This window comes from Pelecanus crispus, chromosome 2 (assembly GCF_030463565.1).
Source record: "Pelecanus crispus isolate bPelCri1 chromosome 2, bPelCri1.pri, whole genome shotgun sequence".
NCBI lineage: Eukaryota > Metazoa > Chordata > Aves > Pelecaniformes > Pelecanidae > Pelecanus > Pelecanus crispus.
In genome coordinates, this window is record NC_134644.1 from 114,531,934 (window position 1) to 114,556,946 (window position 25,013).

Genomic DNA, 25,013 nt, shown 5'->3' on the forward strand with positions numbered 1-25,013 from the left:
AGAAAACACTTTGCAAGGTTTTTTTGGTTTTGTTGTTGTTGTTTTGGGGTTATTGTTTTGGTGTCACCCCCCCTTTTTTTTTTTAAGAAGAAGTACATTTAAGAATGAGACCTGGGATTCTTATTTGTTCTTGTGATTAATTTGGCAACAATTATACAGAATGATATTAGTCCTCAGGACCATTGTACTTTACAGGAAAGCTCCAGAAAACATTTGTGGCAGTGCCATCTACTAGCTTGGCTATCAATCCTCCCGCTTTCTACAGAGACATTCATGTAGGAGACAGAACTGCAGATCAGTCTATAGCTGTATGTGGTGAATATGACTTTAGAAGTAGAGAGGATCAAGACAAAGGCAGTTTCAAATTCTTGTTCCAAGAGACATGGAGGATTCAAGGATTCACTGTGTAAATCTCATCTGATCCCATTCTGGAACATCCCAGACAAATTTTCTTTCAGAATTAGTTTGCAATAAATGTTGTAAATAAAATTCCTCCCTCTGTTTTCTGAAAGAGGAATGCTATAGGTAAAATGGTTGTATACTTCCAATTAATTTCATCCATTGCTGCCTCCATGCAATATCCATGATGGTCACTCTCCAGCTTGCCTTGGCTTTCAAGTAACCTTATTTTCAGTATGAGATTCATGATCTAATTATTATATGCTGATCCTATTTTTTCTTTGTACGTTCTACATACATTTAACCTGAAGATTTTAAGAGTTTTGGTGTTGGGTGTTCCTTGTGTTACATCATGTACAAGAAAGAGTGTGTGAGAACAGAAATGGGAAGGAGCAAGCTTCTGCAGAGAAATGATGCATTTTTTACAGGAGGATAACTTTTGATGTTCTAGGAAAGTTAGCAAAGAGTGAACAAATATAATAAGAAAAGCCACACAAGCCTTGTGGAAGCAGAGAGGGCCAGTGTGTATAAGTACACTTTTTTTTTTTTTTTTGTAAAGAAGATAATTTACTGAGTGCCCTTTACTGTCTCTGAACTCAACCTGAAAAGAGAGCACTCATATCTTCTTAGGCTTAACTCCTAAAATTCCTCTCAGTTTTAGAAAATGCTTGTTTGGATATGTGTGGGAGAATGAAGCAGTCAGCTTCACTCAGTAGCAAAGGTACTGTTACCCTAACTCCTTTAATGAATGCAATTTTGTCCTCACTTACATTTTTTGTCCCTGCAGCAATATAGATTACTATAGGGTCTTGCCTAATGTATTTATGTTTATGTGGACCCTTGGGGTGATGATTATTCTAGGGAAATGTAAAGAATACATTTTCTTCAAGATCCCTAATACTCAATAGTTTCTGGATTTTGTCTATTTGTAGGTACAGATCTGTACAACCAAAGATGATGTCATTTTGCATCACTTGCCATTAAAGGATACTAATGCAGTATTTTCAATAGAGAAGGACATTTATTTTCATCAGTAAGCAGAGATACTGCACTGCATTAAAAGCAATTTATCTGGCCACCACAGATCTGTTTGAGGTCTGAATGGGAGGTTTGGTATTTCTCTGATTTTCAGTTCAGGCTTCCTTAAAGCAGGTGCAATGTTCATAAGCCTCTCTTCTGGGTTTTTTCTTCCCCAAAGATCTATCTTTGCAGTTGTTCCTCCCTGTGGCAGCATGGCTAATGTTTCATTGCAGAGTTTACAGATTCTGGGTGAAGAAGGAAAGCACAAGGAGAACACAAGGAGCTGACCGGCAGGATCACAGAGATAATGGTGAGAAAGAGACAGAGCAAACGTGAGGTGTTTCAATACAACCTAGCTCCATAGCTCCCTGAGACCACAAGAAATGTGCACTCATTTGCAGAACAACTGAAAAGTTTTCTCAAGGAGGATTTACCTTGCCTGCACCCTTTCCTTTCTTGCTGTGAAAATAACTAGAAAGGGTGGAGAGGAATGAAAATTGCCTCCTCATGACTGTGTAGGCATCCATAGCTCTTGGTTATATGGAACTGACGCAACCGCAGCTTTATTTCTGCCTTCTCACTAAAGGTAAGAAGGGACTAGGAAGCATAAAAGGACAAAAGGAAGAAAGAACCCCAAGCCAGGAGCAATCTTCTTGTCCATTTTATAACCACAACTTACTATCACAAAACAACTGAGAACTGATTTTGGGAGGAAGACACTCTTGTCTTCATGTATAACATGCCTCCCCACACACACACACTTCCTGGGAAGACTTAAAAAGGGAACTTGTCAGGTATATACAAATTAAACATGTAAATGCCAGAAGATTAAAAAAAGTAGGTGATTTGAAACACAGACTTAATTTGGCTATTTCTATTAAATCTTGCTCATCACAACAGCCAGGTTCTTCAAACTTCTGTTCTTAGATTTGGTATTCACTGTGGTTGCACCTAGAAGGTTTTGAAATCCCCTTTTCCCCTCAGATTATCACTGCTAGTAAATGTTTTGAATTGTGATGACTCATAAAGTACTACATATTTGGATTTTTTTTTCTTTTCTTTTAAATACAACACTTTATTTGTTAACTATCAGGATAACTAAGGGTTCAATGTTGTTGATTTGGAACTGTTTCAAAGCGAATAATAACTAATATTTAAAATTCAGTATAGACAATAGAGTTAACATTTAAGTAAAATCCAATGTGCACACATACCACATTTCTGCAACGTTTAAGGGCCTCACAAACATGTTATTTGTTAGTACAATTGTTTTCAGAGGGAGCTATGAAACTCTCACTCTTGAAAACTGTAACCATATTTCAATATCAACAGCTTAAGACATCTTTTTTAATTTCCTTTTCGGTCTCATTATAGAAGTCATGTGGGACAGAAACAGATTCCTCATCATTTTATTGATGTCAGCAAAGGCTTGTGATTCATATAATTGACTTCACACCCAGGCACTAGCGAAAGTATTATTCAGCAGGTAATGATTTTCTTATAAAAGTCTTTTTTCCAAGAAGCATTGAGAAAGTGATAAAGGAGCTCCTGGAGGGCTTTTGTTTGTTTTTGGTTTTATTAATTTATGTAAAACTATAGTACAAGCCCAGGTTCAGAAAGAAATATGCTGGTGTATGTTCTGCGCTTTCAGCATAACAGATAATACTGATGACAAGAGTTCAAGTCAATATAAATGGCTATACCCAAAACCCTAACATTTTTAATTAGAGTTTGAAAAGAAGGAACATGCTTGTCGTGCTGCCAGAGTTTCCTTGTCCCAGCTATGTTGTCAGTATAGTAGGGAACCAGCATAGACAACTGTGCCACAGTGGCACAATTTGCCATTTTGACATACCAGCAATTTCATGCACTGTTTTGTTGCCTCCAGACTTTCTCCTTGTCAGGCAAGTGCAGAGATAGTCATGTGGGAATACAACAAGGTCCCATGTTGTAGACCACAGTATACCACATTATATTTATCTAACACAAGCAGCTGGTGACAGGCTTGCTGAAAACCCAGTCAGGCTAGACAAGACTTCAGTTCTGTGTTGATCTAAAACCCCCAAAATTGTGCCTAGAGTGCTCAGAGCTGACCAAAGACCTGCTGAGACAACCGAGGTCCTAGACATTCCTGAGATCTCTTCACATCCAGCACTATCTTTATAGGCTGCCTGAACTCAGACTGTCTCTGAATCCTCTTTTGTCTTGTTACAGGTAATACTAAAGTCCTATGAATGACCACAAGCCAATATATGTACCCAAGATCACCACAAAGGCAATGAGATAATGAGGGGTTACCTATCACATGAGCGCATTTCACATTCAGGCTAAAACCAGGACACATGCCTTTGGGAGTACCAGCTGTGTCATCCCACAGCTTGTCCTTAATAGCTCTCCTACAGGCAAATTGTATGTCATTTGGTATATTTTGACCTCCAAGATCTTCATATTCAACAGTCTATATAAAACCAGTGAGAACAAAACTCCATCTACAGTCAAGGTATTCATGCAGGTGCATGATTAAGAAAGCATAGGATAAGATAAATAAGAAGGATAAAGAGGGAAGAGAAGAAACTGAGTTTAAAAAAAAAAAAAAAACACAAGGTAAAAAAACCCACAAACCGAAAAACCAAAGTGGATGAGAACATGGACAGGTCTGAAGGACCAGGAGAGAACTGGAATGAGAAACAGACTGATGAAAGACCTCAAATGAATGTGATGAGGCAGAGGAGATGTGGCAAGAGGAAGACAAAAGGAGACAGGCAAAAGAAAGAATGATAAGTTGAAATGGGAGGAAAGAGCAAGGAAAAATAAAAAGTACAAATGAAAGAAAATTCTGAAGTAGTAAGTGGAGCTGATCTTCAGTGACTGATCAGTCTCAGGCAAGAAGAGTATTTGAGAGTAAAGCTGTATAACTTTACCAGCATCTGCTTTTCATGTTCTGTTTAATGCAACAGGAGTTAAAAAGGCTGATAACCTGAATCTGGTCAGGTGGCATTTTGCTGAGGGTCTGTATTACTACTACGCTAAGTTCACAAAAAAAAAAGCTTACTTTGGAAGGGGAAAAAAAAAAAAAAGAGGGTGCAATTTAAATTGTCATTGATTTTAAAGTGCTGGAACAAGAGGAGCAAACATAAGAAACATATCTGATGGGCAGGGAGAGTAGCATAAATGTCAGATTGTTCTGAATGAACTAGGTATCATTCTTTTTTTAAAAAAATACTTATTTTCCCCTATTAATGTAATTTCTGAACTTTTTTGCTGCTACAGAATGTATGTTTCTGTGCCTAAGAAATGAAAGTAGTAAAAATTTTTATTAATTTACTCAGACAACTTCTCTCCCACATTCAAACTTGGAATAAGCAGTTAAGCTTTACTATCCCCTCCTTCCTCCATGTTGTTTCCCCAGTAAAAGGTTCAGAAATGTTGGTGGAAGAGTTTAGTGAAAAATATATAACCCTTCAACTCTTAAGTGACTGATCAGTGCTCCAGAAGGATAACAACTTTATCACCTCAGCCACATGAAGTGAATATTTAGTTTTGCCAACCTTTTGAAAAAGGGGGGTGAAACAGGAAAGAGACCAGTGAAACTTCTTTCATTCCTTGATGGTTATTGTTCAAACAAAATTCGAAATAGAAGTACCAAAATTCTAAAACTTACACTTTGTAACATTCCAGTTAGTATCTAAGTAAGCCCTCAAGGCTTCTAAGTGGAAGACAAAGTTCAGATGAAAGGTTCCTCTAGGAAGAAGAGACACTGTCATCTAAAGGCTAGTGAATTGAATAATTAATAGGAAATACTGAAAACTGGATGTGATAAGAGAAACCATGTCACATTTTTATGACACTTTTTCTCTTAATAACACCCAATTGTGTCTGTAGAGTTCTCGCTCTATGTATAGTTATAAAAGTTAGCTCTTTATATAGGCAGTGATTTTATATATGTATACAATATACGCATACATTAAGTATACGTATGTATACATACTTATACACACACGCGCCCGCACACACACACGTGCTTTTCCTTATTCTGTCCTCTTCTTTTCCACTCTCTGCAGATGCTGTACTCACAAACCTGTGCCTTCTCCCCCCCAGTTTTAATAAGAGCACAAAATGCCCTGTGGCAACAGGGAATTGTGCAGCCAGCCCATTAAGGTTAGTGCAGCTACAGGAGGAACTCAGCAGCAGCTGCTGCTGTAGATGGAGCTGAGTGGGCATATGTCACCGGCTGAGTATTCTTGAGGAGTTTTAATGGGCCATCATCATGACATGTCACTCTCCAAAATGACTATTTGTCATTCACACTCTTAAAAAGACAGTTAGGCAGCTTTGGGACGTAAAAGCCATCTGTATACTGTGCATCATCACGTACTAATTGCATAATAGTTATTGGGGGTGGGGGGACAGCAATACTGTATTGTAGCACCACCAAGAGCCTGCAGGCAACATAACACGTTCAGAATAAGAATGGAAAAAAAAGAGTCCTGCTTCCCACTCACACACACACTTCAAGCTTTACAGAAATTCTCTTGCTAGAATTTAGAATGGGGAAACAGACCACAGTGTTTGTAAACAATATGCACATTGGAATCCCTACAGACCTGTTCAATATTCCGCTTTCTTTTGTTTTGTTTTTTTCCCAAACCACTCTCAGTCCATCAGTATTTATTCCTTGGAGTGCTCGTTCTGAGTATTTCAGTAACAAAACTGCATCACTGACAAACCAAGCCATGGAGTAGTGGATTTGCTATCTGACTTAATATACAAAAACTGCTTCTGTTTTTACCCAAATAGTTTTAATTTTTGATTAAAGAAACCAATGACTCAAACCTCATTTATACAACAGCCTAAAACAATTAAATCATGTGAAAATACCACTGGAGTGAAATTCTATTCACAAATTGCTGAATGTTTATTCTTACCAGCTGTATTTGGGTCTCTGCATTTATTTATTCTCCAGGAAAGGGACTAAGTTCTCTTCCATACATACCAATAGAATTTTCACATGATCCATATATATTCATAATGCACCATACAACTTGGTGTTATATACTAAACCAACGTATTTACTGGTCCAGTGATTTGATTTATTTTGTTGCCAAGAATCACTGAATCTGTAAGACAAAATTTTCTTAAAGTCACTACTCTCTATTTCAGCAGTGTAATAAAATTGTGTGAGTATGCTTTCTCCCTGCATTCCCCACATAGATCTTCTATGAAAGTGATCAGGCTTAAAAAATGTAGCATGGCAAATAAATACCAAAGACCCTAGCATACTTCATAGAAGAATATCTCTGGGCTAGCAGATGTCCAGGGGCTTGAAAAGTTTATGCACGTGTAGCAGCTTACAGAAACAGAGCCTTCAAGAAACTTCACTCATTCTTCTCAAATTACTTCCCCACTACACATGAAACAATCTCTTCTTGCACAATATTAATATACATACAGTAAAGAACTGTTTCTTGAGCATACACTTTTCTTGAATGAAATACATATATGCATAAATACACATATACTTACAGTGATATGAGTATTTTCTATTTGTATACCACTGTACATTGTAAAAAATATGTTAATCCTTTTATTACTTATTTATTATTTTTAAGTCTTATTTATTTTTATGGCCAGAGAATGCATATATATGTTTTGCCTTATGGCATAGGAAAGAGGGAAAGAGGGGAAATGAACAAGAAAGGCAATAGCAGAATTTATATACCTGCAATACTGCAAAATGAATGCTTTTACTTTTTCCCTGTTCTTGAAAATAGAAATTAGGAAAAAGAATATAAATATCCTGGTTGGAATCTTGTTTCTCCTATATTGTTTTTTCTACTTAACCATGATAATTCAGGCCTAGGATTTCAACCACAGAAAATGAAAGCACGTTAGAGGATCTATTTTTTCATATATAACTCTGTAATCTAAAGCATTGTCTGTAATAGCACTGAGCAGGAAAAATAATAATACACACTTCTTGTTTGACTATCATATCAATAATACCAAATTTACAAACAAAAATTCATTTGGTATTAAAGCCTTTTATGAGATAAGATATGTACTTATACCGAATGTCTTTATTTTAGAGTGGAAATTATACCTCCCATATTGTCTCCTCTTTGTCAAACTACTGTTCTGTAGTTTAGAGTGATTATCCTGTTTCTGCTTCAACTATCCAAAATAGCTTGCAGCATTGCTTGGTTGATAATGATTTTTCTTATAGGAACCTGCTTCCAAAGAACATTAGTACCAAGGAATAGATACCCAGAGGGTGTAGAGCTTTTTTCTGTTGTTTTTGGTTTGGTTTTATGTTGTATCAATTCCTCAAATTTCATTTGCTTCTGAAAGTTTAATGCTACTAAAAATCCACTTATAATTTTACCTTGCATGTTAGTGGGAAGTGCTGAAACACTAACAGACTAGAAGACAATGGTAAAATATGTAACTGTAAAGCAGTTGAAGTAATTACTGTGACTAATTGTGTCTGTAGAAGCTTATAAAGTACTGGACTACAGAAGACAGCACGATCTGATCATTTTAATGATGAAAGATTTACAATACAGAAAAAATGTAAGGAACTGGGTCCACAGCCATACTAACCTATAATTCCCTGAAAACAGTTAAGGACTTTTTAAATAAAATTTATGAAACTGTGAAAACAAAGCAGAATTAATGCATCGGTCTACTTCTCCATTTTTAATGTACATAAATGACAATATACATGTCAGGGCATCGGTGTTTCTTATTGTGTTTTGCTTCTTAAAAAATAAATTCTTATTGTCTTTCTTTATAAAGTTTTATACATTTGGTTAGATGCAATACTTATCGCTGAATTTTCTGAAAGATTTATAGTTAACTTGAAAGTGACAGTTCTTCATATGATCATATTGGTTATATGTTATAAAATGTTTCATACCACATGGATATTTCTCAAAGCATTTCCACAAGTCTAATCTGATATGTATTCCCACTAAGATCAATGGGACTACTCCTAGATTTAAAGTGCAAAATTAAGAATTTCACACAATGCCTGTATCACACATAATTAGTCCCTGGGAAGGTATGTTGGGGAGAGAGTCATAACTGCTCAGAGCTGACAGTGGGTTAAGGAAATAAAACAAGAACAGAGAACTTTGAATGTAAAATTTTACTATAAGATTTTAATATGAGTAAATTATTTCATATGAAATGGGCAGCAATGAAAACCTATAGCAAAGCATTACAGTTTCGTTGCTACTATGACAATATAATGTGAAAAAACAATGCATGACCAAATAAAGTGCAGTATTAGATACCTTCCTGTAAACACTTGTTTTGTGTCTTAAAATGAGTTCACTTAAAAAGAGCAGAAGGATCTCGTGGTTAACATTATCTTAAAACACAAGTTACTATTGTCAGTGTGTTTACATTTCATTTAGAATCTCTTTTTCAATCTGGCATCATTAAACACCCTAACATTTCTGTAGTGCTTTCTATTTACTACTCTGACTGATTACTAACACTGCATGCAGTTCAGTAAAGGTAAAACACCGAATGACAAATAAGTTGTTCTTTTTTCAGTAGGCTATAGGACAATTTTTTTTTCTCTTTTTTCCCCTACTCTTGTGCATTTCACTGAAGATGGTTTATCACATTGATTTTTATCCAAAAATATTTCTAAAATACATCCATACATACATACTGGCTAGTTAATTAACAGCCCATTGTTCTTACTCCAAAGAGTAGGGAAATTTAACCCTGTGCTACATCAAATTAAACGTCTGGTTTAGAATTCTCTAAGTTAAGAAATCATCCTTATCCATGTACAGCATGTCAAGACTAGCTTAACGCTCATGAAAGTTGGTACCAAGCATATGCCTAAGCGCCTTTCTGAAATAGAGCCTTAATCCCTGTGCAAAGGGAAGGGTGCTTTAATGAACAGCAATGTGCATCACATAGACTAATTGTAAGAAGCAGAATTGAAAGCTTAAGTGATTCCATTACATAAATTCACACTGTAGCTGTTCGGTATTCAGAACAAGCTGAAATAGGGTATGCACAGTAAATGCGGACATTTGAAAGTCTGCCTTAAACTGTTCAGATCATTTAAAGTGATCCTTTGCGAATAAATACTTTAAAAGCTTTGATTTTTTTTCTTAACTTTTTTTTTAACCATTCAAATTTGCAGTTCTTCCAGGGCTTTCAGATACAATGAGACTGATCTCAAGATAGCATTTCGTATTTTGATAGGCATTTTTACTCCATAGGATTAAGGGCTGGGAAAAAAAATGCTTTTAATGCCTGTGCTTTGTGCTGGTTTTCAGAAAACATTTGAGAGGGAGGATAATGCATTAATATTTCATAACCATAACAAACTGCCTTAACATGACCAATACTAGGTTAATTGTAAAGCCTTCCAGCTTAGAAAGATTTTAACAGCTCTATGTAAAGGGCAGTGCTCTCTTGGTGCCTTTCTCTATTTTGGTGAGTGCTATGAGTGTTTAATAAAGACAATCTCATCAAATTCCTATGCAGTCATTACACCCTGTTTCCTTAAATCATAATTTGACATTTCAAATGATGAGAGAAGATATTTATGGATTAAAATTGAAATTCACTCATAGTTTTCAAAAAAATCCATAGATACAAGTTTTGTCATGTACAACGCTGATGCCAACCCAGGATTTTTTTGTCTGTTCTTCATGTTTTCACCAGAACACATTCTTGCTGTGTTTCTTACTCACTGCCATTAAATGCTGGCAATACAATCAATTTATGTGCCATTGATGAACAAATTATGAGAAAATACTGAAATGGCAGGTGTTATTTTATGTTGGTCATGTATACTTGCCGAATCTACATTAAAATTCAAATTGCGCAGACCTGTTTCTAATTCTGAAAGCCATCTGGATTCTGCTGAAAATGTTCAAAGTCTTCCTTCAGAAACTTGTTTCTGAAGGTTCCAGTACTTCACATGCATGGGGAACTTTTGATATACATAAAGACCCCTCTGATTATCTGAAACAACATGTCCTTTTGCCGCTATAAAAGACATTGCATAGGGTACATAATTCAAATTCTTAGATGGTTCCTGATGAAATTAGACCACTTATCTAGTAATCATTTTCACGTTGTTCCCCTCCTGAGTGAGCTCTTCTTCAGTAAAAATAGAGCACACAATCAGTTCCTTATGAGAACACTCCCTGCTTCTGAAGCGTTGTGGTCAACACGAAGGTACAGGAGTTATTAGTATTGTGTGTTCCATCAACTGCGAACAAGATCAGACATCTGAATTTACTCTCATCTACCCCAAATGTTTCAACTCATCTGACTGTTACTAACTTCTCTGTCATACTTCTTGTGTATACCACCAAACACTTCCTAAAGGGATCTTTTGTTATAGTATCTGATCGTTTTATTATAGTATTTGATCGGTTTTATAACCTAATCTGAAAACAATGAATTACTCTTGGAGATTAGAGTTTACATCGCTATAATAGTTGCCCTTAGCATTCAAGACTGATCTTTGCTGAGTTTCACTTGATACAGCATGTAAACTTCTCTACCAGATTGTCTGAGCACTCTCAAATCTTAATTGATCCAATTTGCGTGTCTCATCCCGGCAGAATTGTGCATCATTTCTATCCTCTTGGACTAAGTGATCACAATCTAATCACTTTGTATACAAAGCAGATGGAAAGTTTCCAGCTCCATTGCTATCCCCTTGCATGCATCCATATTAAAGCAATTTTAATTCAACAAGCAATCTGATCTTTCTGTATTTTTATAGGATTACTGTCTCATTGATTAGCCTTCTGTCACCAATTCTAATGTTCAGAACTTTATACTCAAGGCATTGTCACTTTTGTCTCACACCTTCTGTGTGGTCCATTAAAATGATCATTTAATATAACAAGCTGTGCTAAATATCCCCCCCTAGGGAAGTTCTATATGGCTTGGTGTAAATCAGCACAGCTCTGTGCACTGGAAAGAGAGCGCAATTTCCATTCATTGAGGATCTGCTCCTATATTCTTAAGGGAAAACAAATAATTAATTATACCCCCAGTCATAAAGTTCTGAGACTTTTACATTAATAGATGCTGCCAAAAAAATTAGATCTTTCAAAAGGAAAATGTTATTTTAAATTCAGTAAATATTTTCCAAATAGTAACTGTTTCTGCACATGAAACAGAAGTCTCTTATCTATGTTATTTTTCAAAATGTGCAAATTGTCATTTACATACAATGGCAGTTTAGTAAAAAGTTATATTGCCTATGAATAGATGAAATCTAGCTTGTGAAAATAACATAAATAAACAAAAGCTTCTGCAAAGAAAAGTCACAAGCAGATCAGTGAAACTAATGAAGATCAAGGATGTATAAATTTCAACTATCATTAAAATCAAACTTTCTGAAGTGAACAGAAAATTCTACTTAATCATCTCACTTGCAGTTCACAGATGGAATTTATATCCCCCACCTGCCTCTAGTTTATATATATATATCTTCAAAAGTTATTGTGTTTCTTCAACCGTACTCTATTCCTTGCATTCTTAACTGGTGAATCCTTTGTCCTCCTAATGGTCCCACAGATCCTCTGCTCTTCTGGGTGTTTGTGGTTGGCTAGTATTGGCTTATTTTTTTCTAAGATACATCCTTTTCTATTACTTCTTCTTCTTTTGTTTTCTCTATTAATGTCTGTTGGTATTTGCTCAATAAAATTTACGAGAAGGCAGAAAGATTGTTCAGGGATTTTTTTAATTTGTTTTCAGTGAAGAATACATGAGAAACTCTAAAGCATGTTGTTTGCAGAAGTGATCAAACACTGCTGGTCAGTGCTCATGACAGCACAAGATAAAGAATACCCTTCAGTCTGTTCTGCAGTTGCTTTTAAAACAGGTAGAAGACTGGAAGACGAAACCAATGGCTATATAAGATAATAAAGGGACCAGAATGCACTATTAAATTCTCCAATTTTTATCAGAGAAAACATGCCAGTTCAGTAATAGAGCCATGTTGTTGTGTCCATATATACACAAATACATTGGTACAAGTGGAGGAGAGCAGTTGTTCAGTAGCAAATCTAGTGAATTCAATGTTAACTGGCCAAGAACAAACTGAATTAACCAAGTAAACCAATTTGATCATAAAAAAGGCATTAAGACAGTAAACAGGCTTTCTATTAATGTGCTGCATGTTGAAAAGTGGTAATATAAAACCAGCAATGCCCTTCTGTGACTTGCATTTCAAATAGACTCAGTGGACAAGTTATATTAAGCTGTTTGTATTGCAACTTTGGCTGTCTTTTAAAGGCAAACTCCATCTTTCCAGGAGAAAAATTATGCCTCTGATTACATAAGTAAAACCCCTGCTATCTTCAGATTCTGTTCTCATTGTAAAAATGTATGGTTCCATAGCTTACAACTGGGTTGTGCAGGTGTAAGCCAGTGGAACATAACAAACACGTCTGTGGATGACACTCAAGAAATAACAGAATGCAGTTTGCTCTCTCTCAGCTGTGTTAGCTCAGCAGGACTAACAGCAATAATAAGTAAAAAAAAAAAAAAATTGTTGCCAGAACAGGCAGGTGCGACTCACACACAGAATTCATCTACTGAGTAACAAAGTATAACTTTATGCAGTCACTTTTAAAAGCAAATTTTCTGCTACTCTGTAAACAATCAGACACATATTAGACTGTTGTATTTAGTGAAAACACCCAGGGTTGGCCAAAGTGAAGACTCATGGCCCTGGGCTGACTTTTCCATGTGGCAACCTGCTGGTTCTTCTGACAGTCCCATACTCCACCCTGAAGGCATTTAAAATTTCAATTGATGTAAAAAAATTAACAGTGTTGAATGTTTTCCTTGAGCCAAACCTTACAGCAAAACATCAGGAAGGGTCTATTGATTAATGAGATACACAACTTCAGGAGTATGAAGAACAGAACAACTCTTACTTTGCCTTCCAAAATATCATTATAGCCCTGCAAGTTAAAAAAGAAACATAAAAATATGCCAGATACTTTCCCAAATGCCTACTCTGCCTTATAAATTTTGTAAATTGTATAAGAAAGGTAAGTTAAGTATTTTGTTAATTTATGGCTTTGCATTTATACCATGATTATGGAAACTTAGGAAATGACCATCTGCTTTTCCCAACTGTGTCTGAAAACTTTTTATTGTTACAGAATAACAAACTGAACTTTGCCTAATACAGCACCTGCATACCTGGTAGGGAAAATGAATTGCTTGATTGCCTAGTCAGCAGGGTTACAATTTGGTACCTCAGTATGAAATGTTTAAGCAGCTTATCATCCTTACACATGTATACAAGTACCAGATTTACCATATTTTGCAATCATTTCAAATGGAAAATAACTTTGTGAGCTCAATGCTTCTCACCTGCATTCCACAGCAACAAAATTGCATGTCTCTGTAGCCCTCAAGGTAATTTCTCATGATTTACAGAAATAGGAAAACTAAATGGGACAGTACAACTAGGGTAACATTTTGTGAAATTCCTGCAGCAAAATCTCCTTGTATCACCTGGAAAATGACATTAAATTTATTTCTTTCTACTCAGAGAGGGCCAAAGAATCTCCTGTGATGAAGATAGAACATTATGTCGGACAGCCCTTAGCTGTTCTCAACATATACCTTATTCACCCATATGAAACACCGTAATGCAGACCTTTGGTGCTCTAAGAATACTACATGACTATATGAAAGGAAGACAGTATTTTTTCACTGACAAAATGTGGAATATGTTGCTATCTGTTGTCAATCAGTCCTCAGTATTCCTCTTTCACTAACCTACAGAATAACATATCAGTTAAAAATTAAATTTTAAAACAGCCAAATAATTGCATTCCAAAATTAACATTCTCAAGTGGTCTACTAGGGTTGATAAAACTGATCTCAAGATTCTGGATTAAATCTTCAGTTACTCTATGAATGGCACAACTTAACAGGCAACACATATTAAAGAACGTTTGCCGCCTTCTTGAATGTTTAGAATTACTTTCTTGTCCTGGGGGAGCATTCTGAAAAAGACAGCCTGATACTGAGCCAGTAAAGCATATTTTGTATTTTCTGGTACCTGAATGATTGCACATGAACTGCTATATGCAAAAGAACTGTATTTGTCTTGGTATTCCTATTTATTTGAAAGATAAAATAATGTTTATTTTTTGCTATATTGTTTATGATTTATAGAGTACTACTATTGTACTATGTGCTTTACACCCACGTAAATAACAATATTACTTTTGCAACAGCACAGGGCTGTAGCACCAGCAAACACTTGAATATGGAAGGAAACATTAATGGTAGTAATTTTTTAGCCGAGTCAAAAACTTCTGCAAGAATTAATCCTAAATATATTGTATAATTTTATGAACATATTTTTTTTTTTATTTTTGTGATCAGCATCTTTTCACGATGTGTTCTTCTGATGTCAATGGTGCTTCTTCATTGGCTAAGCTTACACTTAGCCTGGGAAGATTAAGGTGGTTCCCATTCATAGATTGAGATCAAGTGATATATGGTAGGTGTTGACAACATATTTTTAATATCATGTAAGCAAAAAAAAAAAAATGTATTTTTAACTGGTCGATCCTCCTTCTTACATCCTTGAACCTATGACAGATTAAGCATTACGACCTCCCCAAACTTGTGCTCATGGTGTCACCTGGTATTCATACCATGACCATGGTTTGGACGGCTGGGACAGAATTAGAGGTCTCCTAACAGCATAAACTTCACTGCTTTTTCTAAGAGCTACTTGTCTCTAATTTACGTGACAGTAAGTGTCTCTTCCAGTGCAAAAGTGACAGAGAAGATGCTGGTAGCATAAGGTAGCTAATAGTTATTCTGAGAGAAGTGAGCAACTTAGTGTATTAATTTCTTTCTTCTCTCAGCAGTTCCACCATTAGCACTTAGCTCAGCCACCTCTTTCTAGAGAAATGCATAATGCTGAGAGAGAAATATTATACTGCAGAGATTTTCTAGGACTTATCACCAGTATATTTAGGTAAAAGCCAATTTATTGGACATGAAGGAAACATTCCCTGATTTTTTCAAGATCCCTTAATATGTTGTCCCAAGTACTCCCCTTTAACTGGTAAAAGTTAACACTGAAAAAGTGTACGCAGGTTCTATTTTATTAAGTGATTACTAAAAAAAAAAAAAAAAAAGACAAGGGCAGTGTGATATTTAAAAAAAAAAAAAAAAAAAACCCAAACAACGATAGTGTGAAGCAAAGATGAAATTCAGCAGAATTGTGACAAGGCAGCAATAGTCCTGGAGCAGTTTTAGACTGTGACACATGGAAAATACTAAATACATGGAATGAATGCCCAATGGCTCTGTAGAAAGACACTTATGTCTAACAGTACAGGTATAAGAAAAGAGGCAACATGGAAAAGGTAGCGTGATAGCAGGCTACCAGGCTACAAGATGTAAAACTTTAAAGCATACGCAGTTTGATCTTTTGAAAGCAATGGAAAAATATCCTTTATCTTCACTGGTCTGAAGAAAGTAGCCTTGTACTAACATAGATATCAAACACATCTGCACTTACAAATTTCAACTCACTTGTCGTCCATAAAGGATGGAAAATAAAGGCAGGAAAAAACTCCTTGTTATCTGTTCATAATATTTAAAAATGTTGCATGATTCTCATTTTCAGAACAAATAATATTCTATCTTCATAGTAAAGAACAATAGTGAGCTATTGCTCTGAAGCTATTTTTAGGATGTTGGCTAATGTCCCCATATTTCTCTGGATTCTGTCGTTGCTTCTTAATCTGCTACTGCCTCTTGTCTTACAAGACCACTGCCTCAGGGCAGGGGTTGTGTTTGCTTGCACTGTGCCTAGCACAGTGGGAATTTGGTTCATGACTAGACTTCCTTAGCCCTAGAATAATGCAAATACTCACAGTTCTTGGTAGCCCTAGTTTTACAGAGCTGTGTTTCCAGCATCAATAATACACAACTGTAAGACAGAGGTAAAACTGGATGTTGAGTGCTAGCCAATAGCATGAACTAGAGGTCTAAAAACAGTCTCAGCAGATGAAGAGGAGAAGGAACATTAGAACATGACTAAAAAAAGTCAGCTGAAGCAGCATGAGCTTGACTGACATCGAAACTGTAAATCTCATGCTGTCATGAAAAGAAGGCATTTTCTGATAACCAGCCAAGCATAAAGGAGACTTGCATCTACATATCATTGCAAAATTAGCTTTTACTTTTGATTTTCTATTTTGCCAGAGACCCATAAAAAATAGTTTTAAATAATGCCCAAAAGAAATTCTGAGCAGAGCACTGCAGGTAGAGCCTATTAGTCTACAGAAATACAGAACTGGTATTACAGGATTATATAAATAGCATGGCTGTGCCATTGAATAAAAAGCTGCGATGAGGGCTACTTAATTTATGGATGTTGTCATCACCTTCACTAACCTTCCTATTCTGTAATGCCACATGTTAAGGATCAATGTTCTATATTATACTAAAAGATCAAAAAGCTGCATGTTCTGGTTCAGCATCCAACCATAAGTCTCTCAACTCTATTATCGCTTCTAATAATGAAATTACATACAAATTGTCTTTTAGTGCTTGAGCATGTGAAATTGCCATCACTTTAAATCCCCGGCATAAAACCCATTTCTGTATCCGTTCAGCTATGTGAGAAGACAACTTCCTATAAAGAGGGAAAGAGGAAATTACACTGTAGCTGTGCAGGCTAATGAAATCAACCAGCAAAAAGCAGTAGATTTTAGGTTATCCCTTTGGATAATTCTTCCTGTGTGCCTTAATCTCACCATTCTCCCCAGAGACACTTTAGCCCCGCATGCTAAGTAGGAAACATTCACATTGCCAGTCAGTTCTCGGTTATTTGGGGTAATCCAAATAAAGCATGGAATAATGCAAAGTCCATAGTGACTACCCAGTGAAGACAAGTGTGTGCTACTAGTGACTGTGTAGTACAAGCTGAGATGGTAAATTCACTGCTGTACAGTTGAAGCATCCCCTCACCAAGTCCTATTCAATCCACAAAGCAGGTAAGCAGGACTTGACAATTTTGTCTGTTCATTTGTTTCATTTGCAGCACTTGTGGTAGAAAAACATTGACAGGAATGGCATGTCCCATTTTACTTAAAAGGTCAACTCTTAGCAATTTTTGTAGCACAGAACAACAAAGAGTTCCTAAGATGGATAAATATCAGAAATACAGCAGATTTGCTTTTTCACTTCCATAAATGGCCTTTTGGGAGTTTATAAAACAACAGTGCTTCAAAGATTATGCTAAAAGTAAAGATAAAATAAATAGAAAAGGAGCAAAAAAAAAATATAACAAAGGCGAAGTTTCTTACTGAGTTATTATGCCATCTTTGTTTTCCACATAGTGTCCATGAAGACAGATCAAGAATAGCTGGTTTGGTTTGGGTTTTTTTCCCCAAAAGTGCTTGGGGGAAGAAAAAGAAAATAAGTAAAAAAAAAAAAAAAGAATCTGTGTGGAGCTGTAGCTACTCTCAGCCAGGAGCTTACTTGCATAGTAGATGTGAACCCTCATCTTGTGCAGAATGCTAGGAGAGGTGAGACCCCAGGCTGAGGCTGAGCAGAGAGCGCAGGTCCCCATGGGGGGACCAGAGGCAGCAGGAGAGACAAAGCCCTCCAGGGAATCACACCTGACCCACCTCCCGCTCCATTCTCTGCAAATGAGGCAGTCTAGTCTCTTTTACCTACATTTAGCCTTCAGAATTTCACCCCATCTCCTCTCCATTTCCTAAAGTGTCAGTAAAACTGCTGTAGTGTAGTTTCTAGAGAGATGAAAAGCTATTTGGGCTAATTTCTCTTCAGAGATCCTCAGCTCTTTCATCACCGATTAAGTTCCCTCAGGTTCTCAGCAGCTGATATTCCCGCATATCAGTCTGAATTCGACTGAGCAGCTAGAGCTTCCGCAGTACTCACCGCTTTAAAGTATTTTAGCAAAGACACTTATTATCCAAGTCAGTCAAAAAGCCATCAGCTGCATCTGAAAGTGTCAGACTATGATCTAGAAAAAGAGCGCTACTTTTGACTACATCTGTATAGCTTGATATGAGGTCACACCACAGATAAATATCATGTGTGAATAATTCTGTCACCTTATTGACACATTCACCAACACCTTTGCAAAACAAAAAACAAACACAAAAAACACGTATCCTCCCCTGTCCAGCCTCTTTCCCTCCAAAACGATGAGGTTGGAAAAACCAATCCACTCTCTATGCTGACAATAATATACACTTCTTGTTATTTTGCTGCTTGAAAAGCCCTTTCCCCACCTGCCTTGGTGCAAACCTGTAAATTCTCTTAAATGCACCAATTTTCTAGGAAATGTTTAAGTTCACTGCATTTTTTTATGCTTCACTCATTCTGTCCTACTCCAGAAAATAATAATGCAAATATTAACTTTTATGCACTTTGGTCTGTGTTTGAAAATTGAATGCAACAAGCCTTTTTATCTTAAAACAGTTAGAAGAAAAACCAAGAGGCAGGTAGAACGAAATTGGAAGGCAATGACTGTGAACTCTAACAAACTACATGCTCTTAGTCCACTCATTTAACCTTTTTTTCTTGATTTTTACCATCTACAAAATGCAGGTTAGGATTTATGCTTTCCTTCCCCATACATTATAAATAACAACTACATGCAGGGCACCTTACAACTTCCAGTGTTATTTTTGAGAAGTGCCGGTGAGCTTCTCAAAGTTAAATATTAACTTCTTGAGTTTGTGCTCAATCAAGCCTATGCCTTTTTCTCTTTTATTTTCAGTCCTTCATACCTCACTGAGGTTTCAGGGAAAAAAATAGAGTTGAACTCAGCAAAGAGCTTGAAACTGTCCCTGTCTTTAACTATACCTAAATTTAGAGCCATTGGAAAAGGAGCTTTGGTTTGGATCCAAAAACAAAACAGTGAATCCAGCCATCAATCAGCATCTCACATGGAGTTCACAGCCTTGTTTCACTTCTCCAGGTTTATTTGCGGCTTCTTTTGATTCTTTTTTTTGTAATTTTTTTAATAAGAAAAATGAAAGGATTACTGGCTGAGACTTTGTGTCATTATAATCCTTTTGAGGAGACTGACACTCTTGCAGCAGAACTTGTAAAAAGAAATAAAAAACAAACAAACAAAAAAAAACCCACCCCAAAACCCCAACAGCAACAACAACAAAAAAAAACCCACAACCAAAACCAAACCCTGGATGTCTGATAGTTATGTAGCAAAGCCAAAAAAGATATCAACATAATTTTGAAGTTCTACTTTAACTGCACCCCTTTTTGCCAATGTGTACCTATATAGACTTTAATTGCAAGGTTGTATACAGCTTTTCAAATATTCAGTATAATAGCATACACTTTTTCCTAATTTGAGGTGTTCATGCTTTGAATCAATTAAAACTGTTATGTACTATTATTTTTATGCCCAAATAGATTCCATTAAAGTCATTTATATGGAAAATACAGAGTAAGGCATTTCACAAAAAATATTATCAAACAATAGTAAACATTTTCCAGAAAACAGAAGCCACTTATGCTTCTAGCTAAGCATCATAGTTAACTGCCTTGTCTCCTGCATGGCACATCTGGAAGATAACAATGCCTGTCCAAACAGGTAAATGGGCTAAATAGTTAAATGTTTCAGCCTTTTAAGTGAACATAACATATGCTCTGCTGACAGACAGAAAGAAATTGTATATGGTTCAGTCCACAATCTGATACATGTTAAGCACCTCCCAAGAGGCACTCAGAATTACTCAGGATTGAATCTAAGATGATTAAAATTCATACCATGGAGATGAAAGACCTACATTAAAAAAAAAAGAAAAAAACCTCAGCCACCTCTGACTCCTATTAGTGTAAAACTAATGGAACTCCTCCAGAGGTTTCTCCCAAGCGATGCAAGAAACAGGCCCCTGCCACCTTGAGAAAATAAATATTTTTTTTTAAAAAACACAAACCAAAAACATACTGCCAATAAATGGATGTCAAGGATGCAAGAAGGAAGGCTGCAATATACCTCAGGTATGGATCTGAAGACTTGTTAAACAAACATGAAAACACTGAAAAATTATTTTAAGTGAAAGATTGTTCTTACTGAGGTGAATAGGAATCCTGTTACACTATTTAAAAGGAATAGGATTTTACCATGCATGATCACGTAATTAGTGTCAGAATGCACACACCCAGGAGGACAGAGTTAATGCTGAACATGGAATTAACATTGGTATTTCATGATTCTTGAACGATTCGCTGTGTAACCCTCATATTCTCCGAATGCTGCCTTCCAAACAGAATTGCCTAGGGCTTTGTGAAATTGAATAGTGGCAAGGAGAAAACATTCCCTATTGCAGCTCCATTTGCCTGATTTTTCCTGAAGCATTTTTATCTCACAGCCCTTAAAATCTGGAGGAAGGTTCCTCGTTCCTGGATGTGCAGTTAGACTGGCACCCTGCAAAGCATCCAGATCATAAGGTAGCGCAGGACTGACCTCCCCAGGAGCAGAGCACTCTGCAGAACACGAGGCAGAGTCTGGTTGCTGCTTCTACTTCACTTGATGAGAGAAGTGAGTTACACCAGCTCTTTGCTTGCCGTAGCTTCCCCTCCTCACCACGGGAAAAGAAATAAAAAAAGAAAAAAAAAAAAAACAAAACGAACCCCAACCTTCTTATCCAAATCTCGGTCTTCTCAGTCCCTACCTGCCTGCAAAGGGTTTGAAACAAAAACAGCAATATTTTCAAGAGGAGAAGAGGGGGAGGAAGGCAACTGCTGCTCATTTCAGAGTGGTGCTACACATAATATGTTAACGTACAGAAGGAAAATCACTTCTTCACCTTTTTGCTCCCCTGCGTGGGAATGCAGCTTCGGTCATGATTGCACCTCAGGAACCACACGGTAAAAAGCCTCTCCAGTGAGAAGGTTAGGAACTGGGCACGTCTTATCTTATAAGATGCTCAGCAAGGGCTCTGTTTCCAGGAAGATGGGCTTCCTTTTGCAAGTGCAAATTTTTATCTGCTTTTCCTACAAAATGAATTGCTGGTACAAATGTGAGTTCCTGAGCCAACAATTCATACTGCTGATACAAAAGCAGGCCAGGCACAGACTGTTTCAGAAAAAAAAAAGGTTTGCTTTTCAGAAGATATCTGCTTATGAATGCTAGGACTCCTGTAAAGGACAGGAAAGAGCAGACTGTGAAGCTAAAAATAGCTGCATACATGCAAATATCATGTACGCTAGTGCTACCACAGCATCTTTGGCCATAATATAGCAATCAAGTGAATATGAGAATCCTGCAGATCAAAACCAGTCCTCAGTCAAGTATTTAAAGACACTTCCTTTCCAGTAGAGAAATTCTAATTCTCAAGCCACACTTCCTTTTTTATCAGTGGGCAAGAATGCCAAACGTCATTTTCCAGAGGCACAAGAGAAGCTCCAACCTGAGAACAAATTTGCCTAAAAGACAAAACTCACAAAACCAAGCAGCAACTGCATGGCATCAGAATGGAAATTGCTACGTAACCTAAAACTTAACAAAAACTTTCAGGACCGCTGTAGTAAGAGAAGATATTTCTGCTTTTAGCGCATCTTTCTTAAGGGCTCAATTGTGCAACGTACCAGCCGCAGTTCAGAAAAGCACCTAAACACAACCATAACTGTAATCATGAAAGCAGTTCCCCATTTAACTTGATTATTCAGTTGGCATGATTAAATTCTAAGTGCTTAACTGCGTAACACAAACATCAAGGTTTTTGTCTCAGTGGGACGAATTAAGTAAGCTGAAATTCCTTGCACTCATATATTTGAAGCAGTGGATTTCAGATTACTTCATCCATAAGCGTGCCATTTTGCCAAAAGCTGTCACTCCCTTCTTTTCTATGCATTTGCTATATTTTAATGAGAAACTCTATTTATTGATTCTGGTATTACATAGAAAAATGGGGTTTTCTTTCAGTAAGATGATTAAGCATAAATGTTACATAGAAACACAAGAGGGTTTTTTGTCTGGGTTTTTTTTTTCCTTCATAATTGCTGAAGGAAGCGTATTACCCACCAGCACAAGGCAGTGAATGAGCTAAGGCCTGGATTCACAGCTGTGCTCAGTGTGCTCCATGTGCAGTGACGCGCGCTTGAAACGAGCTATTTGGGATGCCCTGATGTAAGGGCTTGTTCTGCGCTGGCCTGGTGCCCATCAGAGGGAAGGTAAAGCCACAAGGCTGTGCTATGCACGGAGGGCAGCAAGGCCCCCACGGTGCCAATCTGCCAGCCAAGCAACGTCAAAGAAAAGCAGTAATGCAGACGTGCCCTCCTTTCTACTTGTCACACCCCCAGATGCCTGTTTCTTTCTCTCTTGACTTCAGCAGTGCTGATCTTTAGGGAGCAACCAATATAACACAGAACTTTTATTTTCTGGGACTGTTAGCTCTTATAAAAGAATATGCATTGTTATATTTCTCTATTCCTACATAAAAAAATACATCTAATATTAGTAATAAAATATTTTCTTTTTATCAATGTTGGTAAAACACTTTCATTATTACACTCCTGTAAAGAAGAATAGCTAATATGTAGAGATTTTAAAGAAAATTGCAAGAGGAATTAGGAATGTAATGTGTTGCTCTTCTGAAGTGCTAAACGTTTTTCTTTTTCAAACTACGAAACTTTGTCCCACCCTGGCTTAATTTAACCACACTGACAGAATTGCAGTTTTCAGATTGCACCATATAAACACATCAAAAAGCAAGCATCTGCACTCTCCAAAGTTTGTTTAAATCCCCTACCTTTCCTACATAGAGTGGGTCTGTACCCATGTATTCTTCCAGCACAAAGAACTGATTCCACACCCAGCTGCGTTTGGTTCTCGTCCTCCCTGATTGAAAGTAGGGTTTTGACCTGGACCTCGAGAGCTCTGCTTGATTCATCCCGGAAAGACACAGGAAAAGAGCTAGCATCTGCAGAAAATGGCAGAACTCCACTTTGCCCAACTTCATTCTTTTTTTTTTTTTTTTTTTCCCCGTGTAAGAAAAAACCTTGACGAGGGCGGGCACAATTCCAGTTGTCTCAGTAGCTCTAGCCTCTGGCAGGGTGTCAGCTGGGAGTCCAGAGATAATAATTGGTGGAGTGGTCGATTGGAAGAAGTCACCACTGCTGAACAGCCTTCACCAAAGAAATGGTGTAATAGGTACCTATCCGGGAAAAAGACAAGAACTGTTGTCAGAACTTTTTTTTTTTTTCTTTAAAGAATGCAAAATCTTTGCAACTTTCACATAATTCATCAAAAATGTTTATTTATGATTTTTCCCGTCACCAACACAGTTGAGTTTACGTAATAAGTCTCTAAGAGTTTAGAGCGTATTCCTTGGACAACATTACTACTGCTGATACATCTGTACCTAGAGTTATAAAGTTTTCTCATGACTGTTCTCTTAACACACCAGTTTCCCCAGTACAAAGGCTGATACTTTTCTCTCTAAAATAATCAAAGCAAGTGTAGTTTTTTACAGTTATTTGTTTTGATTTTTCCTCCTCTGTCTGCTGCAGTCTGCTTTAATTGCCATTACCGTGATATAATTACAAACCAGATACAGGCAGGAAGTTATATTAATGGAAAGGACATATGCTAGCTTAACTCTCTTCCATACAACCGAAAAGTAAAATAAAGTAGTATAAGATGAATCAGATCAATTTCATTGATTCTTAGTCACAGTACACCAGATGCTATGTTTTGTTCTGATCTGAATCTGACCCACTAAAAAGCCCTCAGAGTCTCCCCACTCATTTTTACTACATTCCTAAAGCAAATGTCAGGCACGGTAAGAAGCAAGCGAGACTAGTTTATATACTTATACACAAATATGTTCAGAAAGATCAGAGGATTATTTGATTTTGTGTTTTCAATGAAACCTTGATTTAATGACAAATGATTTTTCAGCAGTAACACATACAGGTTTTATCTTTTTGTGCATCTTGTACTTTTTTATTTCAGAATCTTGATCACTTAGTAACTAGTGGAAATCACTAAAAAAATAATAATTTACAACAACAAAAAAAACCCTAAAAACCTTCAATACTTAAATAAGTCTTCCCTCCCCCCTCCCGGCTTTTACAATTGTGAGCCTTCTCTGGCCAAGTAAAATGTATACTTAGTATAATGTTTTTAAAAGTATAAGTTGTGTCAGTCAGAATGAAATGTTGCTTTGTGTTTCAGGGGAATCACCTCCATTAACCCCAGGTAAGCAATGCTCTCTCTGAAACAGGCATCCTCCTTGTCTGAGCGAGCAATGAGGCAGACAAGAAGTATTTAAAAAGTGCCAAACACAAGGTGAAATTGAGGATGAGATTAAAACAGATAACAAGGCATTCATCTGGGGTGAACCGCTGCTACTTAGGAAGCCGTGGAAGAAAGAAGATTTCATCCTTTCTACATTTTATTAATCTGAAAATACTAGACATTAAATCACATGCACATTAAATGCTCTAGATTATTATTATATCCCTACCCACTACTATTAAAACTGAGTGAAATGTGATCTCTGTTATCTGTTTTCAGTATGTCAGGCTCTTTTAGC

The 25,013-nt window shown here is 36.8% G+C and overlaps 1 protein-coding gene across 2 annotated transcripts in view; it reads right to left on the bottom strand.

Annotated features, from left to right (window-relative positions):
• CDH7 (cadherin 7) overlaps window positions 1–23,435 on the bottom strand; it is a 68,445-nt gene extending 45,010 nt beyond the window's left edge. For both annotated transcript variants that reach the window (XM_075706306.1, XM_075706307.1), the window contains exon 1: window positions 23,226–23,435. In XM_075706306.1, coding sequence (XP_075562421.1) covers window positions 23,226–23,435 — 210 coding nt within the window. The remainder of the gene's footprint in view (window positions 1–23,225) is intronic.
• Window positions 23,436–25,013: the final 1,578 nt, after the last annotated feature.